This window comes from Pseudonaja textilis, chromosome 1, assembly GCF_049901715.1.
Source record: "Pseudonaja textilis isolate UNSWEBS1 chromosome 1, rPseTex1.2, whole genome shotgun sequence".
NCBI lineage: Eukaryota > Metazoa > Chordata > Lepidosauria > Squamata > Elapidae > Pseudonaja > Pseudonaja textilis.
Genome location: NC_141990.1, coordinates 159,501,315 through 159,527,973, shown reverse-complemented (window position 1 = coordinate 159,527,973; position 26,659 = coordinate 159,501,315). Strand labels below are relative to the sequence as shown.

The 26,659-nt window shown below is 35.9% G+C and overlaps 2 protein-coding genes across 3 annotated transcripts in view; one reads left to right on the top strand and one right to left on the bottom strand.

The window, feature by feature from the left end:
• Positions 1–21,959, bottom strand: part of MCM3AP (minichromosome maintenance complex component 3 associated protein) — a 50,892-nt gene extending 28,933 nt beyond the window's left edge. The window contains exons 1-12 of the mRNA XM_026707600.2: positions 21,826–21,959; positions 18,693–19,924; positions 18,305–18,525; positions 15,628–15,706; positions 12,581–12,728; positions 9,592–9,788; positions 7,199–7,338; positions 6,033–6,230; positions 5,163–5,431; positions 3,072–3,234; positions 2,116–2,276; positions 1,092–1,333 (exon numbers count right to left, since the gene is read on the bottom strand). Of these exons, the coding sequence (XP_026563385.1) occupies positions 1,092–1,333; positions 2,116–2,276; positions 3,072–3,234; positions 5,163–5,431; positions 6,033–6,230; positions 7,199–7,338; positions 9,592–9,788; positions 12,581–12,728; positions 15,628–15,706; positions 18,305–18,525; positions 18,693–19,860 (2,986 nt within the window). The 5' untranslated portion in view covers positions 19,861–19,924; positions 21,826–21,959. The remainder of the gene's footprint in view (positions 1–1,091; positions 1,334–2,115; positions 2,277–3,071; positions 3,235–5,162; positions 5,432–6,032; positions 6,231–7,198; positions 7,339–9,591; positions 9,789–12,580; positions 12,729–15,627; positions 15,707–18,304; positions 18,526–18,692; positions 19,925–21,825) is intronic.
• A 29-nt stretch (positions 21,960–21,988) lies between these two features.
• Positions 21,989–26,614, top strand: YBEY (ybeY metalloendoribonuclease). 2 transcript variants are annotated; one of them, XM_087919487.1, is made up of 5 exons: positions 21,989–22,075; positions 23,316–23,558; positions 24,691–24,822; positions 26,185–26,253; positions 26,476–26,614. In XM_087919487.1, exons 2-5 carry the CDS (start codon positions 23,349–23,351, stop codon positions 26,560–26,562), a joined length of 498 nt encoding a protein of 165 aa, XP_087775613.1. In that variant the 5' UTR covers positions 21,989–22,075; positions 23,316–23,348; the 3' UTR covers positions 26,563–26,614. The 2 variants fall into 2 exon arrangements, with proteins under 2 accessions (XP_087775613.1, XP_026563571.1); XM_026707786.2 differs by having other exon boundaries at positions 22,024–22,339.
• The last annotated feature ends 45 nt before the right edge of the window (positions 26,615–26,659 follow it).

Sequence of the window (26,659 nt, the reverse complement as noted above, 5' to 3'; positions counted from 1 at the left end):
CAGGAAGAGAAAGTCAAAAAAGAAATAAGAAGATATAACTCGGGAAGAGATAATATGAATTGAAACAGAACAGACAAAAGTATAAATATAATGATTTGAATTGAGATGAGATGAGATAATCAAACTAAAATTGAGAAAATTAAAAGAGGGGAAAAACTATGTAGAAAATGTAAAATAGTATAAGATATGGAATAGAATACAAAAAGGAGCATGAAATTGAGTTTTGTGTCTGTGTAAAGAAGTTCAACCCGGAATCATGCTATTTTCAAAAAAAGATCTTTTACTTGTATTTTGTATGTGTGAAAACCCAAATAAAACTTTATTGAAAAAAAAAGACTGTTCTGTGCATTGTTATTTAAAGGAGTGCATTCTCTTTTAAAATTACCTGCTAGCATGTTCTTCTCTAAAAATAAAATTATTTCAAAAAGGCAAATATTAGATCTAAGGCAACAAGAGATTAGAAAGTGTATCACTGTCCAAAATTCTTTTTTTCTCATCTTGCTAATAATTCATAACTTAAATCATTGATCAAATATTTCTATCTGACATTTTCTTCTGCTAAGAATACTTTTAGATGACCTTAAAAATTCTAACTTGTCTACTGGTTCTATAATACATAATGATAATAATTTATCACTGAGAGATTATTTGTATGTGAAACACTTTAACATTAAAAATGAGATAATTATATAATAGTTATACTTTTAAACCAGCATTCTATCAAGGGATATGATCAAGTCAAAGCATTGAACTAAGAAAAACACTGAACCTTCCTTAAGATGAGTTATAGAAATTCCATACAAATTATTATAATCTGGATTAAAAAAAAATACCATGCAAGAGCTTGGGACCTCTATCTACATTAACTCAGCTTGCTCTCTACAAATAAAGAATACATCACTTCAATCAGATGAACTGCAAAAACATTAAAAATAATCACCCTAACAAGACTCTGTTGTATTTAATATTAAAGTTTCAGAGTGATGAAATACTATAGTAAATGCAAACTATGGCAGCCATTATATTTTTTAAAATAGGTTCTAGGAAACAATCATATTTCCTATTGTCATTTTGTGACTGTAGCTTCTTACCTATTATATCAACACTGACTTTCTGAAGATTGCTGGCTGAATCCACTACTGAATTCTCTCCCGTGTACTTGTTCTGGGCATTAAAACTGCACAAAGGTACATGAGGACTCATGTGCTGTAGAGGCCCCCCACTGACAATTTCTCCAATAGGCAGAGTGAGCTTCTGCCCAACGAATAGTGATTTCTTTGGCTTGGGCAAGCTTTCTGGTTCCAAAAAGGCAGACCGATTCAACTCCACAGAACTGTGTAGGGGAAGTACAGAACATGTTACTAGGTGATTTCAAGATTATAATGAACTATTTCACAAGACTTTTTTTTTCAAAACACATCTACAATAAATCATAGTAGTGTCTTAATTCATCTCTCCTTTGAGGTGACATTTGGGGCAATGAATTAATTTGAATCCCACTTAAAAACACAAAAGTCCTGACACAAATGGTACATTACATTATATTTGTGGAAATTATGTATATGAACAAGAAAAACCCAGTTTTTGGCTTTGTAGAATTATTTTAGATCAGTTAAAAAAATATCTGTGGCAAATGCTTTCCAATAAAAACCTAGGCCCCAGTGGACTTGGCACTTGATCGTAGGTTATATAAATCAAATAAATAATAAATCTACAGATTCTGTCAAATGTCAGGTTTATCACAACCTTTTTACTATTGTATTGTACAATCATCTGTCAAAGACCAGCTCAAACAGTTTCAACATTTAGGATCTTCAATCATGGTCCATTCAGGCAGATGTTAAAATGATAATAGAAAAAACGACACTAATATTTTATTATACAAGGGGAACATTGGCCAATCCAATATTACAATTAAACTAGAAAAAGTTTCTGTATGAGATACTATATAATGCATAAAACTGAATCAATAATTTGAATCGGTCTTTTTACAGGTAGTCCTTGGTTTATAACCGTAATGGAGCCTGTCCATTACTGTTGGAATTGTAACAGATATTAATCCACGTGATCACCTCATTTAAACTCCCCATCCTGTTATGCAAAACAACCACTTACCCTTCAGATACCACCAAGCCATAATAATTTATAAAATCAGTTGCTTCTTCAAGATTTCTAAACAGCAACATGCGAACTATATTCTCCAGAGGAAAAATTGTAGATCTCTGACAGTTCACAGTATAAGCAAAATTGAGACACTTTAGAGCATCTTTACGAATCTGAAAAATATTTAAAGAGATATTAATAGTTTTGCTACTTTACATAATCCTAATATTACATAATCCTAATATTAAAACATGTTATGGTCTTTGTCAAATATCGATTTTTGAGGGGGAGTTGAATGTTTCATGCATAGATATAATGGATTTGGAAGTTGTACTGGCCACAGGTCACACAGCACGGACCTTTTGGGGGGAAATTAAAACTGAACAAATATTAGGGAGATCAACTTTTAATAATAAAGGTTTCCTTTAGGTTATGTAAAAGATAAAGAAGTCCATATTACTGGTTCTAAAGTATCTCTGCAATGCTATGAATACTGGAAGGTGACAATATATTGAAAAGTATTCATGTTGTCACTGCTTGCTATATGCTTGTAGGTTTCTTGATGTGATATTTTAAAGAATAGCTCAGTCTTAATTCATAAAACTATGTCTACAGTTATACTAACCATGTCCTTGGAAAACATCAATCGTGGAATAGTATCAGTGAAGAAGACTACTTTTAAAAACAAAGTCAATCATTGTCCACCAATGGAAATACTTGGTCTACTGCCTTGCTTAGGTCTGTAATAAAATCTACCCTCTTAAAAAAATAAGTGTGAAATCATTACTATTATCAGGATTTTATCTGTTTTGCAAATGGTAAATTGATCCATCATGATGCATTGGAAATTTAAGTAGTCTATTATAAGAATACAGAAGTTGTCTGTTATGTAGTGTAATGTAATATTTAAAAAAAAACCCTTTGTATTGTATAATATTATAAACATTGAAATGGCTGTTATTTCTTACCTGATTGAAATAGCAATGAAGCATGCATGCATTCAGGTAAGATGCTGTTTGAACAAGTTTGAAAAACTTGACAAAATTATTACTGTTTAATGCAGCAAAAGCCTGAACTGCAAATCTAACTTCAGGAGAGTTTCGGACAGATGGACGAAACTGTTGTACTTCTCTGTTGAGATAAAGATGGAAAAGAGCTCATTTACTTTTTCATTTACAATGGAAGCATGGAACAGATGCATTAAAAGAAGTTGCAAAAACACCGGGATACTTGAACTTGAAATTCATACAGAATTATGCATTTAAATTTAAAACTGCCACCAAATATTTGAAATGTTTATTTCAATATCTAAATATTTATTTTAAAATATATGCATTATTAATGACAGATGGATAGCTATGTTAATATGTTAAGCAAAAGCAATGGCTGGACTAATTATTTTTAATTTAAGGTGCTGAGAATCAGTGATCTGATCCTCACGTAACACCAACTCACACCACAGTAAGCCAAAAGACATCCACTAAGTTAAACATGTGAGCAAATTTACAATGATTATTATTGAAGCAGTCTTTAGACCAGAATCAATTTCATGATAGTTTTCTCTCTGGTCTGCAAATAAAAACAGATATGGATAGATATAAGGATTTGATTGAACAATCAGAAGCTGCAGGAATGAAGTCAATATAAAAGAATGAAAACAATCTCTTGCATCTCTCAACTTTGTCAACTTATCTTCTTTTAAATCAATATTATGACAGTAATCAACTTTTTCATCCGTCTGATGAAAGAAGTTGTTGCCGATGAAGTACATGTCATAATAAATTTGTTAACCTTTAAGGTACCTCAACTCTTTGCTTTTGAACTAGCTATACCGTATTTTTCAGACTATAAGACGCTCCGGACTATAAGACTCACATTAGCTTTAGAGGAGGAAAACAAGAAAAAAAAAATCTGCCTCTGCTTCCCAGCATCCATCTAGTATTCACCTGGTTAGCATCCTTGCAGCAAACAGTAAACAGCCTGGTCAGCTTCAGCATGTTATCACAGCCCCAACATGTGGCTCCTCGGGGCTCTGCTTTGTTGCGCTCACTACTGGTCAACCGAGCTGAGCTGGCTGCTGCCATTGGGGAACACTGGAGCCTTTGCTGCCAAGCAGCTGATTGGTGATTGGATATGCCTCTTGGAATACCATGGATCAACTGTTCTAGGCAGCGGGGATCACCGCGGCCTGTTCGCTGCCAACCAGCACCGCCCACAACAACTGATCAGCACCGCACCAACCCCCCCTGCAATATTCGTTCTATAAGACGCACAGATATTTCCACCCACTTGGGTGGGGTGCATCTTATAGTCCAAAAAATATGGTAACTTACAACTGTTTTATTCTGATTTGAAGAGAATACTTTTGCAAAAGGTCTTGTCAGTAAATTTATGAAATGTATAAATTATTCAACCTTACTTTTAAGTAATTCTCTTTATTACAAAAGAGAAATGCACTTTTGGGGACAAATAATTATCAATGTCTATCTATTGATAAGCAGACTACCTGGACAATTTTAATACCACTGAACAAAAACAGCTATTCTGTTGATTTCAAAAACAGGATATAATTTGCCATAGAAACTATCAAGAAACACTGTTCTGGGCTAGATGATAATTTAAAAGAACTAAGGACAGATGGATGGTTTTGTCATTAGCAGTGATGGTGATAAAGCTTTGGTCTCTTCTAATCTTGCACTATGAAAATCTGCAACATGTTCAAAAAATGTTGAGATCCATTGAATATGACCCACAGAACTCTTATAAATATTCCCAGAAAATTGTAATAATTAATATTATATTATCCAATGATATTTTGATCAATATAAAATAATAAATATTTTAAACTACATTTTTGTTCTTACCTATTCTACTTTTTAATGCTGGCTTGTCTATCTTCTGAAATGCAAATTCTAGTCAAATAACACTGAACATCCCATCATATAATCACACTTTTCTACATTAAAAGTCATTCTTGTTGTTCTGAATTTATGAACAATGCAATGAAATGTTTATAGTGAAAAAGGTCAAATGAATGTTGTAAACATTTAAAAAGTCACCTGAGAATATCCCCCTTGTTGAGGTTCAGGAGGACGTTATATCCCCTAAATTCGGCTTCACCCTTGCAGTATATACCCTTGTTTGCAAGGTCCTGATACATCTCCTTCAGGCTCTGGAGACATTTAGTCATGTTTTCGTTGTTAATCTTTGCATCAAATGATGACATGGGTTCTTCGCATAAATGATGGGAGCAGTGAATATGAAAACGGGTACATTTTTCAATCAAGGAAACAGTCAGAGGAGAACACAGATGTTGCTGGGTTATATCCTAGCCAAACATAAAATGGCAAAAGGTTAGAACTGTAAAATTCAACAAAATAAAAGTCAACGAATCTACTTACATTCTATAAATCTCACTTAATGCTTTATATAATGCAAATGCAAGTCTTCCAAACACCTCCTGATCCCAACCCAAGAAGTATGCAGTTAAGAGAGATCACATTTTTCTTTGGTAGAACAGCAGAAGATGAAAAGGTGATGCAGATTAACCAATATTTCCAGGTACAACAGGAAGTGGAAGTGTAAAAAAACAGGCAAGTAAGAAATCAAGCAGCATAAATAAAACTAATGTTCAAAGACAGCAAAAGAGACAGAGAAAGACCGAATTTCAATACCTTCCATATTTTTATGATTGAAGCCGCCCAGAATTACCTTGAGGTAAGATGGGTAGCCTATAAATTTTATAAATAAGTCAGTCAATAAGTTTGAGAATTAAGGCCAAGAATGTGTGTGTTTGAGGGAACAGGTAAGCATTATCTTGCTATTTCCACAATGCATCCCCCTTCCTTGCCCTCACCTTTTATTTCCTTCAGCCTTACCCTTCTATTTGTATTTATTCTGTGAAATACAATGTTTTTTTTAATGGTTACCTTTCTTATCCCTCGGGTTCTGTTCCAGACAAAATCATACCACTCCCTGTAGTTCCCTTCTCCTTTGTCCATGATCTGAGTTACTAAATAGTCCATGGTCATGCTTAATACTTCCGAAGGCCTCAGTTCGTGTGGTAAAGGTTCTTCCTGGTCTGCAGAAGACCTACTATACTCTTTTATTGCTGCTGCATGGTCAACCTCAAAGAAAGAAAATAGTTTACTCAGTAAAATTCTGGATTGAAGTTTATATCTCACCTTTTCTTCAGCAATCCAAGGTAGCTTAAATGGACTACCCTTGCAATTACTACCTATAAGAGAGGTTGGGGTGAAAGACAGTGATTTGTTCAAGGTCATATAGTGAGTTTATATTGTTCAGAATGGACTCAAAGCTGGATCTTTTCAATGCTAGAGCGCACCCTACATAAAACAAACTGATCTTCACGTTTCAGTTGTAATATAAGAGAGGAACAGGATTTTTTTTTCAGTTTTAAAATGCTGTTTACAGTTCAATCTTCATTATGGAAATTAATTAATTATTGTAAGGAATGATTAAACAATAGTTTACTAGAATAGCAGTAGATTGCTGGAGATTTTCAAACAGGGTCTGGTAGCTACCTGTCAGGAATACTGTAATAGATTCTTGTCCTGATTAAGGGTCCAAATCAAATGATTTATAAGTATTTAATCTAGTATGTAAGAATGTGATTTCATCTTCTCCAACAGAATCTAGATTTTGATTGATATATAATTTTAAAATAGTGCAGACTATTTTTTATAGTTAATTGAAGAACTGATTTCCTAATCATCTAAACCATCTTAAGTAAAAAGTAGCAAAATAAAGTTCAGATCTGGAAATGAAAATCTTCATTATAGTTTTGTTGGTGGTACATAATCTATGCCAGGATTCCAGCAGTTTTATAGTTGCCAATCTATTTTTTATATTTGTGTAAGAAAGGAGAGAACTCTTTACCAAGTGCAAAATTAAATAATAGGCAAAGGAATTGGAAATGAATGAATAATCTTTAAAATAACCCTCAGCACATAAAAAGAGCTCTAAATCAAAGACATGCTTAAGATTTTGGATAAAAGATATCATTGTGTGCAAACATGAGTAATAAATCTGAAGTAGAATAATGTCTCCATGGAAAGAATTCAATTATTTTTACCTTGTCAGTTCCTGGTATCACTTCAAAAAAACTCAGTTGGTTCCTTGTTTCTCTCATATAACGCTCTTTTTCTGGGCACATATCTGGGCACGTGCCAACAAAGGTTTTAGCTTTGCCAAGATGCATTTGTTTTACTCGAGCTAAATAGATAAAGTATAGAGAATTCATTTCACTAGAAGTACACATGCAAAGAGAGGATCAATATTTACAGTGATGAAAACAATAGGATTATGCCCAGGTACAAATAGTTCTTGATTTACAACTACAATTGGGACTAGAAATCCAGTCATAAGTCATTGTGGTCGTATATCAAGGCAACCAGGTGACTAGGCCCATTTTTCAAACATTTTTCATGGTAGTCATTAAGCAAATCATAATGGTTGTGAAGCAAATCCATGCAATTGTTATGTGAACTATAAGGTTGTTGAGCAAAACCATTCTTCCAATTGGGTGGTTTTTGCAGAAAACCAAAAACATCATAAATCATGGTTATGTGATTATGGGACACAGCAACCAGTCATAAATGTGAGCTTGGTTGCCAAGCACCCAAAGTGCACATGCCCACGTGAGGGGTGCAATATTTTATGACCAAAAATGCTTTACGAGGCATAAAGCACCCAATTTCAAGACCTTCATAATTTTGAATGGTTAAAAAACAAGCTGCTGTAAAACAGGCCCTCACTTGACACCCACACCTGAAGTCCTTATAAGAACATTGACACTGGCTTCCCCTAAACATCACTGAAGAAGTTTCCTAGCCTGGTAACGAAATGTTTGGAAACCAACCCACAGCTCGGAGAACAAATCTTTACCCTCAAGCTCTTGTAAATCAATGTCTTCCTGTGGTGCATGGTGCACCTCCTCTGACTCATATATACTAAGTGGTATAAACATAAATGTTTTCTAAAAATAAACTTGCTACACTTTCATGAAAAAATGTCTATGTTTTAAAATGCTTCATAAAATGAATTGATAACATATCCATAAGATGTACAATTAGTAAAATGGGAATTTTTAAATTTCAGCAACTTTTTTTTATTATTCTAGCTTTATTCTGTCCATCTATAGGAAAACTGAATTGTGATTACCAGTGATGTCCCACGATAGATATTTATGAAGATAAGGAAGCTACCAACAGTTCTATGTATCTGTCTGGCACTAATGAAACACTTGCAACCCTAATGTTTTTAAAACTACATTACATGTGCATTATTCATTTTCCCTCCAGGAATTATAAATGTATATCATGACCTTTGGCTGTCCAGTGGATATTGTCTTGTTCAGGTGGTAATCAGTATGCAGAAGACCAGTCATGCTCAAACCTAACAAGACTTAGTGGATGTGGGTATCTTGCAGTCTTATTCTACCATCCTACCATATTATATCATCCATATTCTACTATTGACTAGATCTCTGAAAGCTATTCATAAGCTGCATCTCCACAATACAGCAGCCTATTTACTAATGGATGAAGACTACTATTCACACAAAATACTAGTGCAAAAGGCTTTATACTGGTTACCAGTAGGTTTCCAGGTCCACTTAAAAGTTCTGGTTTTGATCTTTAAAACACTACAGGGTTTGACACTCAGGTATCTAGTAAACCACCTTTTTAAAATAGATTCTGCCCATTCAGCATGTCATAGACATAGATGCTTAAGGTTCTTTCTTGCTTTTCATCATTAGGACTTACATTATGGATATCTTCCTATTAGAAATCAAGATGATTCCATCACTAACTTTTAGAAAACACTTAAAAAGAGAGCTGTTTGAAAGATCATTTATTTAGGACCTCTCATCAACCCACTTGTGTTGTTTTTTTTTGCTACAGTAACTTAAGGTATGATTTCAAGCTTTAATAGTTATTATTTCTGTATTATTTATCTATTACTGTTATATTTATTTCAGTTTATTGTTATCTGAGTAAATTTTTGCATTTCACAATATGCAGTACAGAACTATAAGTTGTAGTCCTCCTTAGGCATACAACCAGCAGGGTGAGCTTGAGCCAATCACCTTCGTCCAGCCCTAGGAAGCAGGCAAACCACTTTTGAAAAACCTGCCAAGAAAACTGCAGAACTTGTACAGGTAGTCTCTGGAAATTGCATATGACTGAACAACAAAAACAAGACTGAAATAAAGCTAACCTGATCTGATTTTTGTTTATTGTACACTACCACAATTCCAATTGGAAATTGGCAGAATTAAAAATAAAATAAAATATTATGGGCAAAATACAGGATGTATTACAATTCTATATTCCTGAATACTATAGTATATTAATAATAATATCCTCATTGCTGTGTTACATTATATGGTTTCATGACTTCACAAATCCTCTCACTCAATTTATATTTCAAGTATCATTATCACAGTGTTTCCACAACTCTCACCTTGACGCATTATTTTATCTCTCTGGTCTAAAAGGCGGTACTTATCCTCAGAGGTTTCTGCCACCATTCCTATAAGACTGTTGAAGGAAGAGGCTGACACTTCTGCATTCTCTGAGCCCTGACCTTCAGGTCCACAATCAAAGGCATATGGCTCAAATTGCAAAGATTTTTTAAGGCCAGATTTCTTAGCCGGAGAACTATAAGAAACAAGATACAAAGAAAATATTATTTCTTTATCTAGTACACAAGAATACATGACCTTTTTTATGCCAACAATACAGTCTCTGAAAGTGTGTGTGTGTGTGTGTGTGTGTGTGTGTGTGTGTGTGTGTGTGTGTAGTATATGGATTATCTGGTGAAGGAATAGTTTATTTATTTTGTATTCCTTGGATATGGATGTTTGCTTTTAATATGAATTAACCATGATCTAGAACAATATAACTAGATCATGCTAGTTACTTCACAAAAACATTTTACTCGTGAAAAGGTATTACTAAAAAGTCTAAAAAAGAATGTATAGGTAGTCCTCAACTTACAATCATAATTGAGCCCCAAATTTCTGTTGTTAAGTGAGATATTTGTTAAGTAAGTTTTGCCCCATTTTTGCCACAGTTGTTAAGTGAATCATTTCAGTTGTTAACATAGTAACACAGTTGTTAACTGAATCTAGCTTCTCAATTGACCTTGTTTATCAGAAGGTTGCAAAAGGTGATTGCATGACCCCAGGACACTGCAACCATCATAAATATGAGCCAGTTGCCAAGGATCTGAATTTTGATCATGTGACCATGGGGATACCGCAACAGTTGTAAGTGGGAAAAATGGTTATAAGTCACTTTTTTCAGTATCGTTGTAACTTTGAACGGTCACTAAGCGAACTGTTATAAGTCGAGGACTACTATAATGTCAAATTCATCTGTAAAATAGTGTGGGAGTTATTATTCAAAATGTCTGAAGAATATCTGGTTGCCTATGACTGGTCCATTTCCATCTTCCATTTTTCCCAACATACCAGTAGGATTTCTGTTTTCATAACTTCCAGTTAGCATTTAGCATACTGCTTTTAGAGGTAATGTAGCACACCTAGCAGGTTTCAGATTCAATATATCATCCCCGTCCACCAAATGCTTCTTTAATAATACAGAATAGTAAAGGAATTCACCTAGTGTCCATCTCACTTCTGGTGTTATTATGTATACAGAAGAATTAAGGCCACTTACTTTGGAACAGCCCATGCTAATTACCCATAGCAAATTTAATTATTACAGTGCTTAGCTAACAAATATAGTAGATAATAATCAACAAATAAGCAATTACAGCAATATTAGCCACAGCATTATTTCCAGTGGCTTTGAAAAGCCCCATGTCATTTTGATAGTTATAGAGAGAAACATGGGCAAGAATTTACATTATCTATAGGAGAGAATATATGTACCATAGCTCAGAACTGAACTGTGAAATCCTTGGTATAGCCTGCTTACAGATGTTTCATTATGCAATTAGGTAATTATCACCAGTGCAAGTTAAGTGTGGGATTTACTCCCTATTTATATGCAATAAATTGCCCTGCCAATGTTGGTAAGGACATGATTTTCTTTAGTAATTCCTTGATTAGGATATTGTTTTCTGTTTGCCTGGTGTAAATTCCTGCTTATGGATGTTGTCACAGTAGGTCCTATTTTTTTTGCTCTCTTCTTAGCTTTTGTATTTTGTCTTTTGAATATTATATAGATATTTAATTGGGTAATGAAATGTCTGCAAACAATTAACCAAGCTCAGAGAGGTACATATATTCTCTTCTATTGGAAATATATAATGCTTCTTGCTCATATTTCATGCTTCTTTCTTTCTTTGCTTCTGTTTGCCTTTTATCCCATTTTGCCTGTTAATTATTAGTTAGCTAGTATTTAATACATGAATAAGCAAACATCAATCATATTTCACTGAATAATATGTATCCTTGCTTTGATCTAGACCTAGGAATTAACTGAGAATTTACTGGGTACTAACTAACAGAAAATAAGTCACATGGGGAATGGGGAAAACTTCGGTAGGGGAAACTGAGCCACGAAGACTCCCTCGGTGGACGCTCCCAAAGGAGTCGGTCGGAAGCGGCGTGGCTAGGCTGGCCACGGAGGCGCTCGGTGCAGGTGCCTCCAAAGGCGGGAAGGACGGGCTGGCGGGCGCTAACCTCGGTCGTTCTACCCGCGTTGGGCTAAGGGTGGTGGCTGTTTCTGCTGCGAGTGGCTCGGACCTGCAGCTGCTGCTCCGCAGCCGCCTGCCTGGCCTTTCTTTGAGGTGGAAGAGCTCGCTGGGCTGAAGGGACCGGCGCATCAGAGGCGTGCAGTGTAGGGAGGTCGGGGAGGAACCGAAGAGGCCCCAGGAGATTCGCCTCCCCACGTCGGGTTGGGCTGCCCTCTCTGGCAGGGGAGGCTTTGTTGTAGTAGGGTGTCGTTTTTAAAATAATTCGCTTTACCTTCGAAAGCAAAGGAAAGGCGGTGACGGGAGCGCCTGAAGCCAAATGTCTCCTCAGGGCTCTGGTTGCAGGGAGGAGACCTGACTGGCCACACGTGGCTGCGCCAAATGCTGCGGCGTTGCTCTAAACGCTGCGGCAGCAAGGGAGAAGGGAAAGCAACAGTGGAAGTTCTCCCGATATGAAGTGCCCCACCAACGCAGACAGCACCATATCCAGGCATGCAATAAAAGTACTTCCTAATGGCAAGCCCCCCCCGCCGCCATTTCCCCCCCCATTTCACATGTTTAATATGGGCCTTAATTTGGGGGGAGGGGCTTAATTTGATTTTATGCCAATAAAACATGGTGGGGCTTCCTATTGGTGGAGGCCGTATTGTTGGAGAAACACGGTATATAAAGGCATAATACAGATAATCTAAAGAACTACCCTTCTAAATGTTAAGTTATAATAATTTACTAAATATATAAATTGTCTAATAATTTTATTTCACAAAAACTATTGTGAAATGCATACCTCTTGTTTGACAGATTCCCACTTCCAGTCGGGCGGATTAAGGATTTAGAATGTATAGAACGCTGATGACTCAGCTGTTCATTGCTTTGCCTCCCATCACTTTCATCTAGCTTCTCCTCCTTAGGTGAATAGTCTTTCTTATTAGGACCTTTCCACATTGAGAACACAAAAAATTAATATATATTTTTTTATACTTAACACTACCATTAATAAACATACAGCAATTTAATATGTTTAAATATAATCTCACAGAATCTACCCCATAATGACAGAAATAAATATAAAAAAGCAGACATATGAAAATGAAAAAAGATGGTAAAGGTAAAGGGTCACCTCCCACATACTTGCTAGTTGTTTCTGGCTCTAGGAGGCAGTGCTCATCTCTGTTACAAAGCCAAAGAGCCAATGCTGTCCAATGACACTTCCATTGTCATGTGGCCAGCATGACTAAACCCTGAAGGTGCACGGAACGCTGTTACCTTCCCATCAAAGGTGGTCCCTATTTTTCTACTTGCATTTTTATATGCTTTCGAACTGCTAGGTTGGCAGAAGTTGGGACAAGTAATGGGAGCTCACTCCATTACACAGTGCTAGGGATTCGAACTACCAAACTGCCAACCTTTCTGATTGACAGGCTCAGCGTCTTAGTCACTGAGCCACCGGATCCTTAGAAAAATATAGTATGTTCCCTTTTTTTTTCTCTTTAGTGCAAACACATTTCAATTGATTCACTGGGCAATTAAAAATTTGCTTCCTGAACAGTTTTGGTTATATCATATTGATTTCTGTCTGCTAGTCATGAAAATAACCTGTAATTTAACCTATTACATACCATTGCATAGAGATCTTTTGTTTATACACAATGGTAATGTATACCCTTCATTATTTGTGAATTATGTTCATATATGAAAGAAACATACAGAAACATGGAATTGTTGAAGCACATTCTGTACAGCAAGTACAACTGGATTATCTGTGGAGATCCAAAAGTAGTGGCTCTGCTGTTTGTAAAGCAGTTTGGATGTACCAAACACTATTGTTACATATGCAAATACTACAGCGTTCAAGAGAGTCACATTACAAGAAATGGCCACTCCAAAAGAATTTGGTTCCAGGATAGAAAAACATAACACATAAACCACTTACTGACCCAGCAAAGGTATTTTTGCCTCCATTTCACTTAAAACTCTGACTGATGAAAAATTTTGTGAAAGCAATGGACAACAACAGGGAAGGTTTTGGTTATTTGAGACATATTTCAAGAATAACTAACACCAAGATTAAGAAAGGCATTATATGGGTCCACAGATCAAATATATCACCTATGACAAAGTGGTTTGAAGATGGGGGGGGGGAAGGAGTGTCAAAGAAAATTGCCTGAAAAGTATTTAAGGATGTCATTGAGAAATTTTTGGGTAAACTACAGAGCACCAAACTACATTCAGCTGGTCAACAAACTTCTTATAGCATACAAAACCATGAAGTGCAACATGTCACTGAAGATTCATTTTCTACATTCACACTTCTTTCCCAAAAATCTAGTCAGTAATGAACATGCTGCAAGATTTCATCAGGACACTGGCACAATGGAAAATCAGTGTCAGGACAACTGAAATCCATTAATGCTGACTAATTATTGTTGGACACTGCAGCTAGATGTATCAGATATCAAGTACAAACAAAAATCAGCAGCAAAGCAGTTTTAGCCCTATAGAACTTACATAGTGTGTTGGAAACATTATGTCAGGGGTCCCCTACCCCTGGTCCGTGGACTGGCACTGGACCACAGCATGCCAGAAACCGGGCTGAGCAAACAAAGCCCCATCCATGGGATGCAAGCAGCAAGCAAAACCACACTCTTTCCAGTCCACAGAAAAATATCTCCCCATGGAATGGTGCCCTGGTACCCAAAAGGTTGGGGACCACTGAATAATGTGATTAAATACATTACTGTCATTAAAAGTTAATTTAATATTTGTCAAGATAAGTATGTATACTGTTATTCTAAATTATATTTCTGTTTAGCTTGAAGGAGTCTATCATATCACCAAAGATTTTCAGAAAGCCAAACTTTTGAAAAAAAATGTTGTCCAATGCTGAATTTATTTTGGAAACATTATGAAACAATCTAAAAAACTAAAACATTTTGGAATTGATTTAAAATGTAAACATGTGCAGACACTGTTAAGATAAGTTAGGCAACAGTACAAAATAACCATTCCTTTAAATATAACTCCTAGTTTAAGTGATAAATTTTGTACCCGATTTACTTGCTCTAGCTTTATCCTTTTTTTAAACACACTGTTTCCCAGAGCCTCATAATTAATAGAGAAAAGGGCTCTCTGATCTCTTTATGCTGTGCTATATAATTGTTCATCCTGCCTATATAAAAAATAAAGTACTTTTGGAAAAGTCAGCATTGCAGATGGGTTTGATATCTACCATTTTCTTAGAACTGAGGCCAGTAAACCTAACAGTGTTCTTTTTTTTGGTTTTCTTATTTTAATTTGTGTTTTAAAACATGCTCATTTTGCTATAATCCCTCCCACTTTCCTCTCAAACCTCTCCTACTTTCTCATTTCTTTTTACCCCAGTTTTTTCCTGGAGTGCAACTTTAATGCATAGCACAAAGATAATATACCTATCAGACATTTCTCACCTTCATGATGAGTAATGCTAGATTCCCCATACCCAGCCTTGAATATTCCTTCTCCTGGTCTAAAAGAAGAGTTCAGAAACACTAACCTTCAGTTCTGACAAGCTGCAACTTCTAGTACAGCCAATTTAAATAAATCATTTTAATAAACCACCATTGGTTAAAATTAACCATTGCTTCAAATGACACAAATAATGATTAATCAAAAGCTGAATTGAATGTTTTTCATACAGGAAGAAATAACGTGGGAAAGCTAAGGAGATAATACTGCTTAGTGTTAGTTAATGCTAAGTCACAGATTCTAATAAAAGGTTCAAATATTGCCAATAGTCTCTATGAAACAAAAAATATTTACATTTTAATATTCAATCTTTAAAACAAAGTAGCTTACTTGGTTTCTTTTTATGCCAATTTGTCACTATATCTTTGTGCAAGTCTTTTACTTTCTTTCTAGCCAAAACAGCAGATGCCTAGAGAGGGGAAAGATTAGTTAGAAACAGTGTGGCATACAAAATGTTATATGATGTGATTTTTTGACAGCAATTTTTATTATATAAGGAAGACTTTCAATGATTATTCATCCTTATGGGAAACTGAATGACATTTCTTGTGAGAGCAAACACTCCAATATAATTCTAAAGACAGCATTTACATGAAATGTCCATCTTTTCTAATAAGATGGAGTAACAGCTTGAGATAAGTTTCATATACATTTCAGGCACAAAATAAAGCAAGTTATTAGAATAGGGAAATCAAAAAGTAAAGTATTGAAAAACTGCAGCTCAGAATATATTTATTTAATGGAAGAAGATGGACATGGTTTTTAAATCTGAAGACAACACATCAATAATCTGCACTATGGTAATGACATTAGTCTCATAACTAAAAATGTAAAGGATCAGCAACCTCCAATAATAAAAGTCAAGGAGCACAATGAAAAACACAACTAAAATTAAATGACCACCAAACTAATGATGATAGGAACAACAACCAGACAATTGAAGTGGTGGATAGCTTCTGTTTTTAGGATCAACTAAAAACAATAGTAAAAGAACAAGCAATCAAGAAAAATGCCATAGACTAGCACTTGATAGAGCAGCCATAAAGGCCTATATTCAGATGCTTAGATATGTTTATACATATCGATGCTTTTGAACTTTACTATTGGAATAAACTTCTGAGAAAACCATGGACAGCCACAAAAACAAATACATAATCAAACATCAAATGACCAGCTCCAATTGTCAACTTTGGATGCATTACGTGAAGACCTAGATTTTTGGATAATGCTCTAATTCTGGGAAAGACAGAAGGAATGAGAAGAGAACAAGCAGCAGCAAGTTCAATGGACTCAATTACACTGGTGATGGGTGCATCATTGGAAAACCTGGAAGACCAGATTAAATAGAGTTTATTGTGGAGAAAATCTATCCCTGTGAACCTTAAGAGTTCACACTGATTTGACAGCACATAATCAACTACCGGTAATTCAATTTAGATATTTTCACATCAGCTAGCTATCAGAGAAACCAGATATGGGTGCAAAAAATACAAAGTACTCTAAAACCAGGATCCCCAACTTTCAAGTGAAATTTTCTGATAAGAAAAAGAAGTAAATTACAGGCTGGGGAAGAATAAAAATTAGAAGAAAATTTTATATATTATCTATTTATAGCTGCAACTATAATAATTATTCATTATTATTATGCTATGAATCAATAGAAAAGTTCCTACAACTGAGGTGCTTTCACAACATTTATTTTCAACTAGTATTTTATTTTTTCCCTTCTAAGCCAAAAAACATTTTACTTTGTTTCATATAAATATCAAAAAATGCATACAAATGTAAATTTAGCAACTCTCATCTGAAATTATATGAACTTTCTTTCCCATAATTTGGAGTCTGAATATATAATGTGGAATAAATACAGGAGTCACTTTCTTGCAGTGGAACATTTTTTAGTCCTGGCAATCTCTTTTAGGAATCTAAAACAATGCAAAGACGATTTTCTTGAATTTTAAATGAAATCTGATCTGAGGAAAATGTCAGAACAAAAAAAATTAAATGAATTGTGCATCAAGTTTCTCATTCAGTGAAATACGAAAGATAACCAGGCTTGATAAGATCCTGGACATTTTGCTTTACCATAAGATGCTCTTGCGCTCTGCCCCCACCCCCACCCCCTACACACACAAACCACACAGTAGACAAAAAAAAGTATAATAATGGCAAATAATTAAAATACTTTAGAAAAGATCCACTGAGATTTTTTTGTCAAAGTGTAAGAACTGAGGGGGGATACCCTTTACTAGAAGATTTCATGTATCTTCTGCCATCAGAAGCCATTGGGAAAATTCATCTTCTTTAGAGAGATTTTTCTTCATTTCCCCCCACAATTCTCATAGTGTTGAAAATTATATCTGCCTATCTGTCCCGTATTTATTAAGTATATGAATGTCTGGAGTACAATGAAAAAGTTGTATCTGTATTAACAATTATTAATCTAAGCATCAAATTAGCACATGTGCAGCCTAAATCTTGTATCAAATCCACCTCTCTCTCATTCAAAGAGGGCAATGCCAATGATTTTTCTGTCTCAATTTTCTACAACAATTTACTTTTTCTAGGAATTTTCCATTTAAAAGGTTGCAATCTCTACTATTAAGAAAATGTCAACATGCAGACTTGGTATCATCGATTAGAAAGTTTTATGTCACACAGTTATTTGAAAAAAATGTTTTTAGAAGGCTAAGTAAAATTATTTTATTGTCACCATTTCCATAATACATGTATTATAAACTGCAACTCAGAATGGCCACTGATATCCCAATAATATCTTACTACAGATACAACTTTTTTCATTGTACTCCAGACATTCATATACTTAATATGGGACAGATAGGCAGATATAATTTTAATGAAATTTGTGTTTAATTGTAACTTAATTAACGTAGCCAACATTAAATTGCAAAATATCATAGTAGCCAACCAACTTTAGAAGCATATGGAGTAAATTTCCCAGTAGTATACCTTCTATAGCTATTAATCTTGATATTTTAAAACTCACATGATCAAAACAGCGTACAATGGCTAACTTTTTGTTACGGTTGGTACGGATTTGTTGGATTTTAATAAACTTCTCAAAATGTTTGTGAAGAACATTTCTGTCATTTAGATGATCAGGAATATTTTTACACTGGATGGCTGTCAATTCACTTGGTGAGCATCCGAGGCTTTCTATGCTCCCAGTGCTCCGATTTCGACGTATAGGGTTTGAGGCAGCAGAATCTGGAAGTAATCAAATAGTGATTAAAAATAAGCACATATATTTCAAAGTCACATTTATCTATCAAATAAAATACAAAATGCTCTACTTATAAGCATACTGCTGCTTACAATGTAATTAATTGTAACCATTTTCAGTTTTATTTGATAAATTCTCGTTTAGCTCTTACCATGTTTCAATTTTCCCTTTTCTTCTTTTCTTAGTGGTGATATAGATTTAGGCAATGTGAAACCAGACTGACTTCCCCCTGCCACACTTGTTGCTACTATTTCTCCAGATTCAATAGGAACACGCTCAATTTTGGATTCCTTTTTGTTGCTTTTCAAAACATCTTGTAATACTCTTCCAAATAGACCTTGTGTAGGTGGACGATTCAATCTAACAGGACGCTTATTAGAAGCATGATCATTCCTCGATGGAGGTTCTAGTTCATCAGTGTCATAATCATGATGCCTTGGGGAATGTGCTTGCTCTTCTTTCCTTTTCATTCCCTTCCCAAGAGTGGGAAGTGGCTCACTTGGGATGAAAAAATCTTCATGTTCCATCTTGTTAGTTTTGTTAACTTGGAAAGTATCTCTCAAAGGCAAAGATGGGTTTGAAAAAGAAGAAAAACTACTACCAGGACTTGTAAAGAGAGCCATAGGTCTCTTTTTATCATCTGCTAGAGTCTTACTTGGTAAAGAAGTACTGAAAGAAACTGCTGAAGTACTGCTACTATTGACTGGTTTGGAAAAACTGAAACCAGTATTACTTGAATTGCTGCTTTCTTGAGATATGACAAAAGGGGATAATTTTCCAAGTCCTGCACCACTTGGAGAAGAAAATGTAAAAGAAGAAGCAGCGGAAGTTGGTATTTTCTCTTGTTCTGAATTAGTCCCAAAGATAGGTTTGAACATTGCATTTTCAGAACTTTTGAAACTGAAATCTGATCTCACAAAACCACCACCTGAAGTTTCTCCAGGCGCAGTTCCAAAAGCAGAAGTACTCTGAGAATTGCCAAGATTTGTGGGTGGTCTGAAACTAAATCCAGATTTGCTGGTCACAGAAGCAGTCATTGGTGCAGTAGTTACAAATGTTGTTTCTCCAAGAGAATAAGATTGTGTAAAGCCTGGAAGTTGCCCAAATCCCAAGCCTTGCCCTGAAGAATTATGCAGTCCTGTAGTAAAGTCAGACAAGTGAGTAAATCCTGGATTCTTTACTCCTCCACTGTTCAATCCAAAGACAGAGAGCTGATTGAACTGGAATGGTGGCTGACTTGAAAACATTCCAGCTGATGCACCAGGTGATGGTTGAAAAACTCCTGATGGCTGTCCACTGAAAGGAGTACTTGGATTCATTTTTGGTGTTGTTAATATATAAACTAGCTTTTGTCTAGCTTCCTTTGACTTTCATCTTTCAGCCCTGGAATATACAATTTAAGTCATAAAATTAATAAACAAGAACAATCCTTTTAAGCTGATTTTTTTTAAAAAAAATACTGCACTGTATTTTTTTATTTATTCCATTTTTATCCTGCTGCAATCCAAAGCAACTCCTGGAGCTCAATCCATTACGCCATGCTAGGGATTCAAACTGCCAAACTGCCGACCTTTCTGATCAACAAGTTCAGCATCTTAGCCATTGAGCCACTGGGTCCCCTTATTCCCTTATGCATCCCTTTATGCATTTTACAAACACATGAGAATGGGATTTTATACATGCTCAGAAGCATATAGCATATAGACATATTTTGTCTATTGTTAAAACATGGTCCATTAAGTCAAAATTTATGATAAATTATTTAATTGCAGAACATACAATTATGGTAACATCTAATTAATTATACTGCCATCTTGAATGATACAGCTCAGATAAATGTAACTATTCTATAACATCTCCTTAAATTAACCCCTCTCTCCTATAAACGCTAACACCATATTTTTTAGGAAATAGCTAGGATTAAAAAAATAGGTTAAGAATAGAAGCATGGTAGAAGAATAGTGTTGGAATTGATGGAATAACTATCTGTTCCAGTACTGTTTCCACAATAACTAGTCATATGTCTATGGAAAGCCAACAAGCAGATCACAAGGGCAGAAGTACCCTCCTTTTTGTGTTTTCTATTGTCTGACATTGAGAGACAAGTTGCCTGTGATACTGGTGATTATAACCACTATTAACATTAATTTTCAATGGAGTTTAAAAACTATGCAAATTCAGAGATAGTTACCACTTGTGGGAAAATAAGCAATTTATTGTACTGTATTTATTTGACTTATATATCACCATCAAAGCTGGCTGAGGAATTCTGGCAGTTGAAGTCCACAAATCGTAAAGTTGCCACGGGTGGAGACTTCTGGTTTATGCCAATGTTTCACAGCTATTAGTCTTGTGAGGTAGTCCAGACAACAATCCCATCCAGAAGGATATTTGTATCCAACAATTCCCCTGGCTGTGGCTCTTCTCCATACCTCCCATGGTCATTCTCACACACCATTTACACACAACCACCTTGGCAACATAAAAGTGCCCAAATCCCCCAGCCCAGTCAAATTTGAGAGCCACTGGCTAAAGTGATGAGACTGGAGCTTGCTCAACCTGCCAGAACTGTAGGATGGGCAGAGGAGAACGGTGGTCCCATTGCTCCTCCAGCCCTGAGCCACGTAGGGTTTTACGGAGGAGAACCCAAAACCTGAAACTGCAGTTTAAACTCTGCAGTTAAAACTCTTGATACGGCATCAAGCTGAACTTCTTTTTGTTGTTAGTTGCAAAGCCGTGTCCGACCCATTGTGAACCCATGGACAATGTTCCTCCAGGCCCTCCTGTCCTCTACCATCCTCTGGAGTCCATTTAAGTCAAGGGTCTTCGAACTTGGCAAATTTAAGACTTGTGGACTTCAACTCCCAGAATTCCTGAACTAACATGACTGAAGGAGGAATTCTGGGAGTTGAAGACCATAAGTCTTAAAGCTGTCAGGTTTGAAAACCTCTGGTTTAAGTTCAGAACTTATTTTTAGTCTGTTCTGAATCTTTCGCCAGCTCCACTGGATAACCCTGGATGCGAGCACTCATAAATACTAGAAGAGAGCCCAAGTTGTTGTCTATTCCAACCGTGGAAGTGCTCCCCTCGCTTGACCTTTCTGCCTGCCGTCTGTCGCCTCAGCAACACCCACCGTGGGTACAAAGCAAGTGGGAAAAAATTCCTTCCCTTCATCAGCCCGTAAACCTCCGACCTGAGATTTAATTTTGGCCTCCCAGCTTCTCTCCTTTTTCCTCCTAGTTGGGCCCGGGCAGCGCAGATAGAAAGAGAGAGGGAAAAGATACCTCTGAACATGTAGCGAGGACACTTTTCCTACAAAATGAAGCCGTGAGTCCCGAACTCCCTCACTGCGTCGCATAAACAAACCGCCATTGACCCAGAAGAGGCGGAGGAATTTAACTCCACCCACGGAAGAAGGGACTCCCCGGCGTCTCCCGCGCAGAACGGAAGTGACGTGCGCAGTGGACAGAGCGTCGCGTACTCTTCAAGGAGGACCCCCCCCCCCAATAGAATTGGAGAGCTTCTGCCGAGAGCGTAGGACTCCGTCTTCCGCCTCTCACCGAAAACGAACAGTTTTAAAATTTAAGGGTTTCTTTTAAAGGAGCTTTGTGCCTCTTTTTTATATGTATTTATTTATAAATATATTAATATTAGCGAGAAATCGTGGTTAGACGACTGCGTGTTTGAAATAGCGACTGCGTCCACTTGCAGAGATGTGTGCATGAGGAAAAGCCTGGGGGTAGTTTTTAATACAGAGTGATTAAGGAGTGATTAGCACGGACGAGGTTTGCGACAAAGGTATATTTCACGGAAGCCCCACTTCTGTCTAGTTTGAATGTTTTGCTCTGGATTAGAGCAGGGTTTCACGACCTTGACAACTTTAGGATGGGTGGACCTCAGCACCCAGAATCCTCACTCACTCACACACACAGGCACATACTGCGACCACCTATCTTAAAGCTGCCAAGTTTGAGAAAGCCTGGGTTAGGGTATTCACAACCACTTTCTAAATCGGGTCTTCAAACTTGACAGCTTTAAGACTTGTGGACTTCAATTCCCAGAATTCCTCCTCCAGTCGTGTTAGCTCAGGAATTCTGGGAGTTGAAGTCCACAAGTCCTAAAGCTGTCAAGTTTGAAGACTCTTGTTCTAAATTATAATGTCCCCTCACAACTTACAGTGTTTGTAGAAGCTGGTAGAGGGAAATGTTTGTCAAGATTAAGTATTCATTTCAAAAGAGGGTGGGTGGCTGGGAATTCCTGTTTTTTTTTTTTCATCTCTGCTTTTTTGGTGGGAGAGCCGGGCTCAGACACAGCAATCATTCTTTTCTTGCCTATAAACTCACAAAAACTGGGGCAGTTGAAGCATCACCACTGCACTGTAATAGTTTTTTAATTTCTTGATCTTAACATTCTGTCATTTCAGATGCTATTTTCAATTGAAAATGGATCTGAAAAGGGCTCTCTGAGCACTGAATTCTAGTGAAAAAGCAGTAACCTCACAATTGTATGGTTTAGCTGGATGAGTGCTTTTGCTGTTAGTATATCAGGCTTTACCTTAGAGTCATTTGGGCCATTTTTTCCCCCAGGTTTCAGTTTCTATTCTCTTACTTTGCAAAAACTCTTTAGGGAGTGCCTTTTTGTCTTAGGAAACCTAGCAATTCAAAATAAAATAAATATGCTACAATTATTTTGTTATCCAAAATATTGCATTACTTGTCATTTTAAGTTGTTCCACCCACTAGTAATTGGTGTCTAATCATAGTCTATTTTGCAGGGCTGTGTGAAGTTCTTCAGCAATTTTTATGAGATGAGCTTGATCATACGTAATTTGCAAAGAGCTATTCCAATCAGGAGAGTCCCACTTCGCAAGAACATAGAACAACTCCGTTCTATTTTGGGTGTGCAAGAGTTTGACCTTGGTGTAATTTGTGTTAGTAATATGTACATACAGCAACTTAACAGAACTTACAGAAAGAAGAATATTCCTACTGATGTGTTATCTTTTCCTTTTCATGAGGTATGTGTTTGCTCATTTATTCCTTTAGAGTTTAGCAATAATTTTATCAGAAATCAGGTATTAGTACATAGAACAGTATCGTATTTATTTATGATACGAAACAACAGAAAAGTCAGATAAATTAGGAATGATTCAGGGCCTACCCAGGAATCTTAATGATAAAGGAAAGGACAATTACTGTGGCACATCAAAAATGAAGGCCTTGAAAAGCATCAGGGCTCATTATGTAAGGGTACAAAAAAATGCATCAATATTCATTAGTGGGTTTTGTAGAATGTATGAACAAATGGATGCCTAAAAGATTATTACTTGTTTTTCAAGCTCTATTTTGTAACTTTTGGAATTGATACATGTGAGAAGAAAGTAAATGTAAATTTTAATGATAATATGTATTATCTTTTTTGATGTTTTTACATGTTTTTGATGTTTGATGTTTTACTGTTCTTCTAAGCCAAGGGTCTTGGCAAGTTTAAGACTTGTGGGCTTCAACTCCCAGAATTCCTGAGCTAACATGAGTGGAGGAGGAACTCTGGGAGTTGAAGTCCACAAGTCTTAAAGCTGTCAAGTTTGAAGACCCCTATTCTAAGCTGTTTAGAGTCAGCACTAGGCAAAAATTTAATAAATGAATAAATGTTTTATTTGTGAGTTACTGTAGGGGGATAGAAGTACAACTGATCTTCATATTCTCTGCAATTGACTCAGAGAATTCATGTCCTAAGCAAGTTTAGATGGAAATAAATACCACTGAAAACTTCAGAGAGTAGACCATTGAGCTTACATATATTATTATTCCTAAGCAATCCTGATATATACCTAATACTAAGTCATAAGGTTTGCTTTGGCTTAGTGCGATATGGAAATTTGTTTCAAGAAGGAAGCCATAGCTTATAAATCATAACGCATAAGTATACTTATTGAAGAAGAAGCAACCAAGTAAAAGTTAGAATGGGAGAAGGAGAAAAAAATAAATTAATATCTCCCTGATTCAAGTAGTCATGTCTTTTATTACCATAAAGTGTTTAAAAATATTGTATGGTCTGTTCTTAACATCCCTATTTCATTTTCTACATGGCATTTGTTTTACCAAATTGAGAACATGTATGTAACTGAATTTTCTTTGGGGATATCACAGAATCTGAAAGGTGGAGAATTACCCCAGCCCTGTATTCAAGATGACTACAATTTGGGAGACATTTTTCTAGGAGTAGAATATATCTATCAACAATGTAGACAGAACCATGACGATTATAACAGTATTCTTACAGTAAGTGTACATTTATAAAAGTAGTATTTTTTATTTGAATAAGGTTCTGAAATGTTCAATCAAATGATTTATAAAAATGAAATATTTTATTGTTATTTCTTCCGTTATTAAAAAACTTTTTGGTATCAGAAAATAATGTCTCAGTCCCACTGACAGAAATCTTACTGTTTCACATCTAGAATAACATACATGTACTACACAAATGATCACTATATGGCAGAAACAAGTTGTCTCTATCCTTTTGCTGCCATCAAGTAGTTGTCCTGATTTTGACAGCACAAGTTTGGTAGTCCTTTTTTTTTTTTTTGAACTGCAGTATTCCTCAACTTAGCCCATAACATGCTTGTTCTCAGAGTTTATTTTTAGCTTTCTCATTTTTTGTAGTATGTGTTTATTGCAAGATTTTTTTTTCTTAAACAAGTCACTACCTTTTTTCTTTTCATACTTAAGCTATCTAAATCATTATGCCAACTCAAAATATATTGTGAAATCTTATGGTTACCGCTCTTTGTGTTTGTCAGTTGACCTTCCCAGCTCCAGGAATGTTGCCAGCTCAGTACTAAGATCCCCCAAACAGCTGGTCACATGACTCAGTGGAACCTATTATTAAAGAGTGGGTAAGAGTTCCAAAAGTCATGCTTTCCCTACCTGTTTAATCTTGATGAAATCTAACCTTGTTTAAAAATGATGTGCTATGGGGATCTACTGGTTAAGACACCAGGCTAGAAACAGGGACATTGTGTTCTAGTCCCATCTGAGGCATGAAAATAGTCTGCTTGACCTTGGGCCATTCATTCTATCTCACCTAAACCTACTTCACAGAGTTGTTGGGAAAATAAGTGAAGGAAGGAAGTATTGGATATGTTGCCCACCTTGAGTTGTTTATGTAAAAAAAAAAACTAACAATAAAGGCAGAATAAAAAAATCTAAAAATAAAATATGGGAATAAAATGAATTGACAAGCTGAGTTCTTAGCAGCCTGCTTGCTGCTGGTAGAGGGCATGTTCAATGTCTATCATGCTCCTTAGTCTGCCAGCTGTGCCCATTGAGGCAGAGAAGGGGTGGGATCTCACCATTTATGAAAAAAATGTTTGCCAGCCACTTTAGTAGAATTGCTTGCAATATCAAATGCTGTTTAAATTGAATGGTATACATTGAATACATTTGTTCACTCTATGATTATAACTCCTTTCCACTGACACTAGGGAGAAATCACACTGAAGTTTTCACTGTATTCTCTATAAATGATGACTATTCCTATTGTGATTTTAAACTATTATGAGGTGGGATTTCTCTAATATTCTACTTTGCTTATCAGTTATGAATATGTAAACAATTTAAAAGCTTTTTCCCCTTAAACAGGTGACAGTTGCCCATGGCATGTGCCACTTACTTGGCTATAAACACAACACAGAAACAGACTGGCAACAAGTAAGTATTCTAACTGATTTGACACAATTCTAATTTTTCAGTTTACTTTATTGTTCAAAAGCTTCCAAATGTAAGCTTATGTAAATGCATTTTAAAATTTTCTGATTGATTGGTCAGTTCAAGTTTAAATTTCAAAATTCAAATCCAAGTTTGTAAGATCAGACGTTGTTGTATAATTTGAAAGAAAATGTACACATTCATTATGGGCTTCCTCTTTTTCAGATGTATGAAAAGGAAACACAAATTCTGCAGGAGTTAAGCAAACTGACAGGCACAAACTTGGAACCTCTGTCAAAACACCATTTCTAAATGTTGTGTTTATGTGCTGTTTCATTAAAATAAATCTCCTATTTTCTTAATTTCTCCTGCTTCCTTGGTTAGCAGAATACAATTACCCCTGAACCAA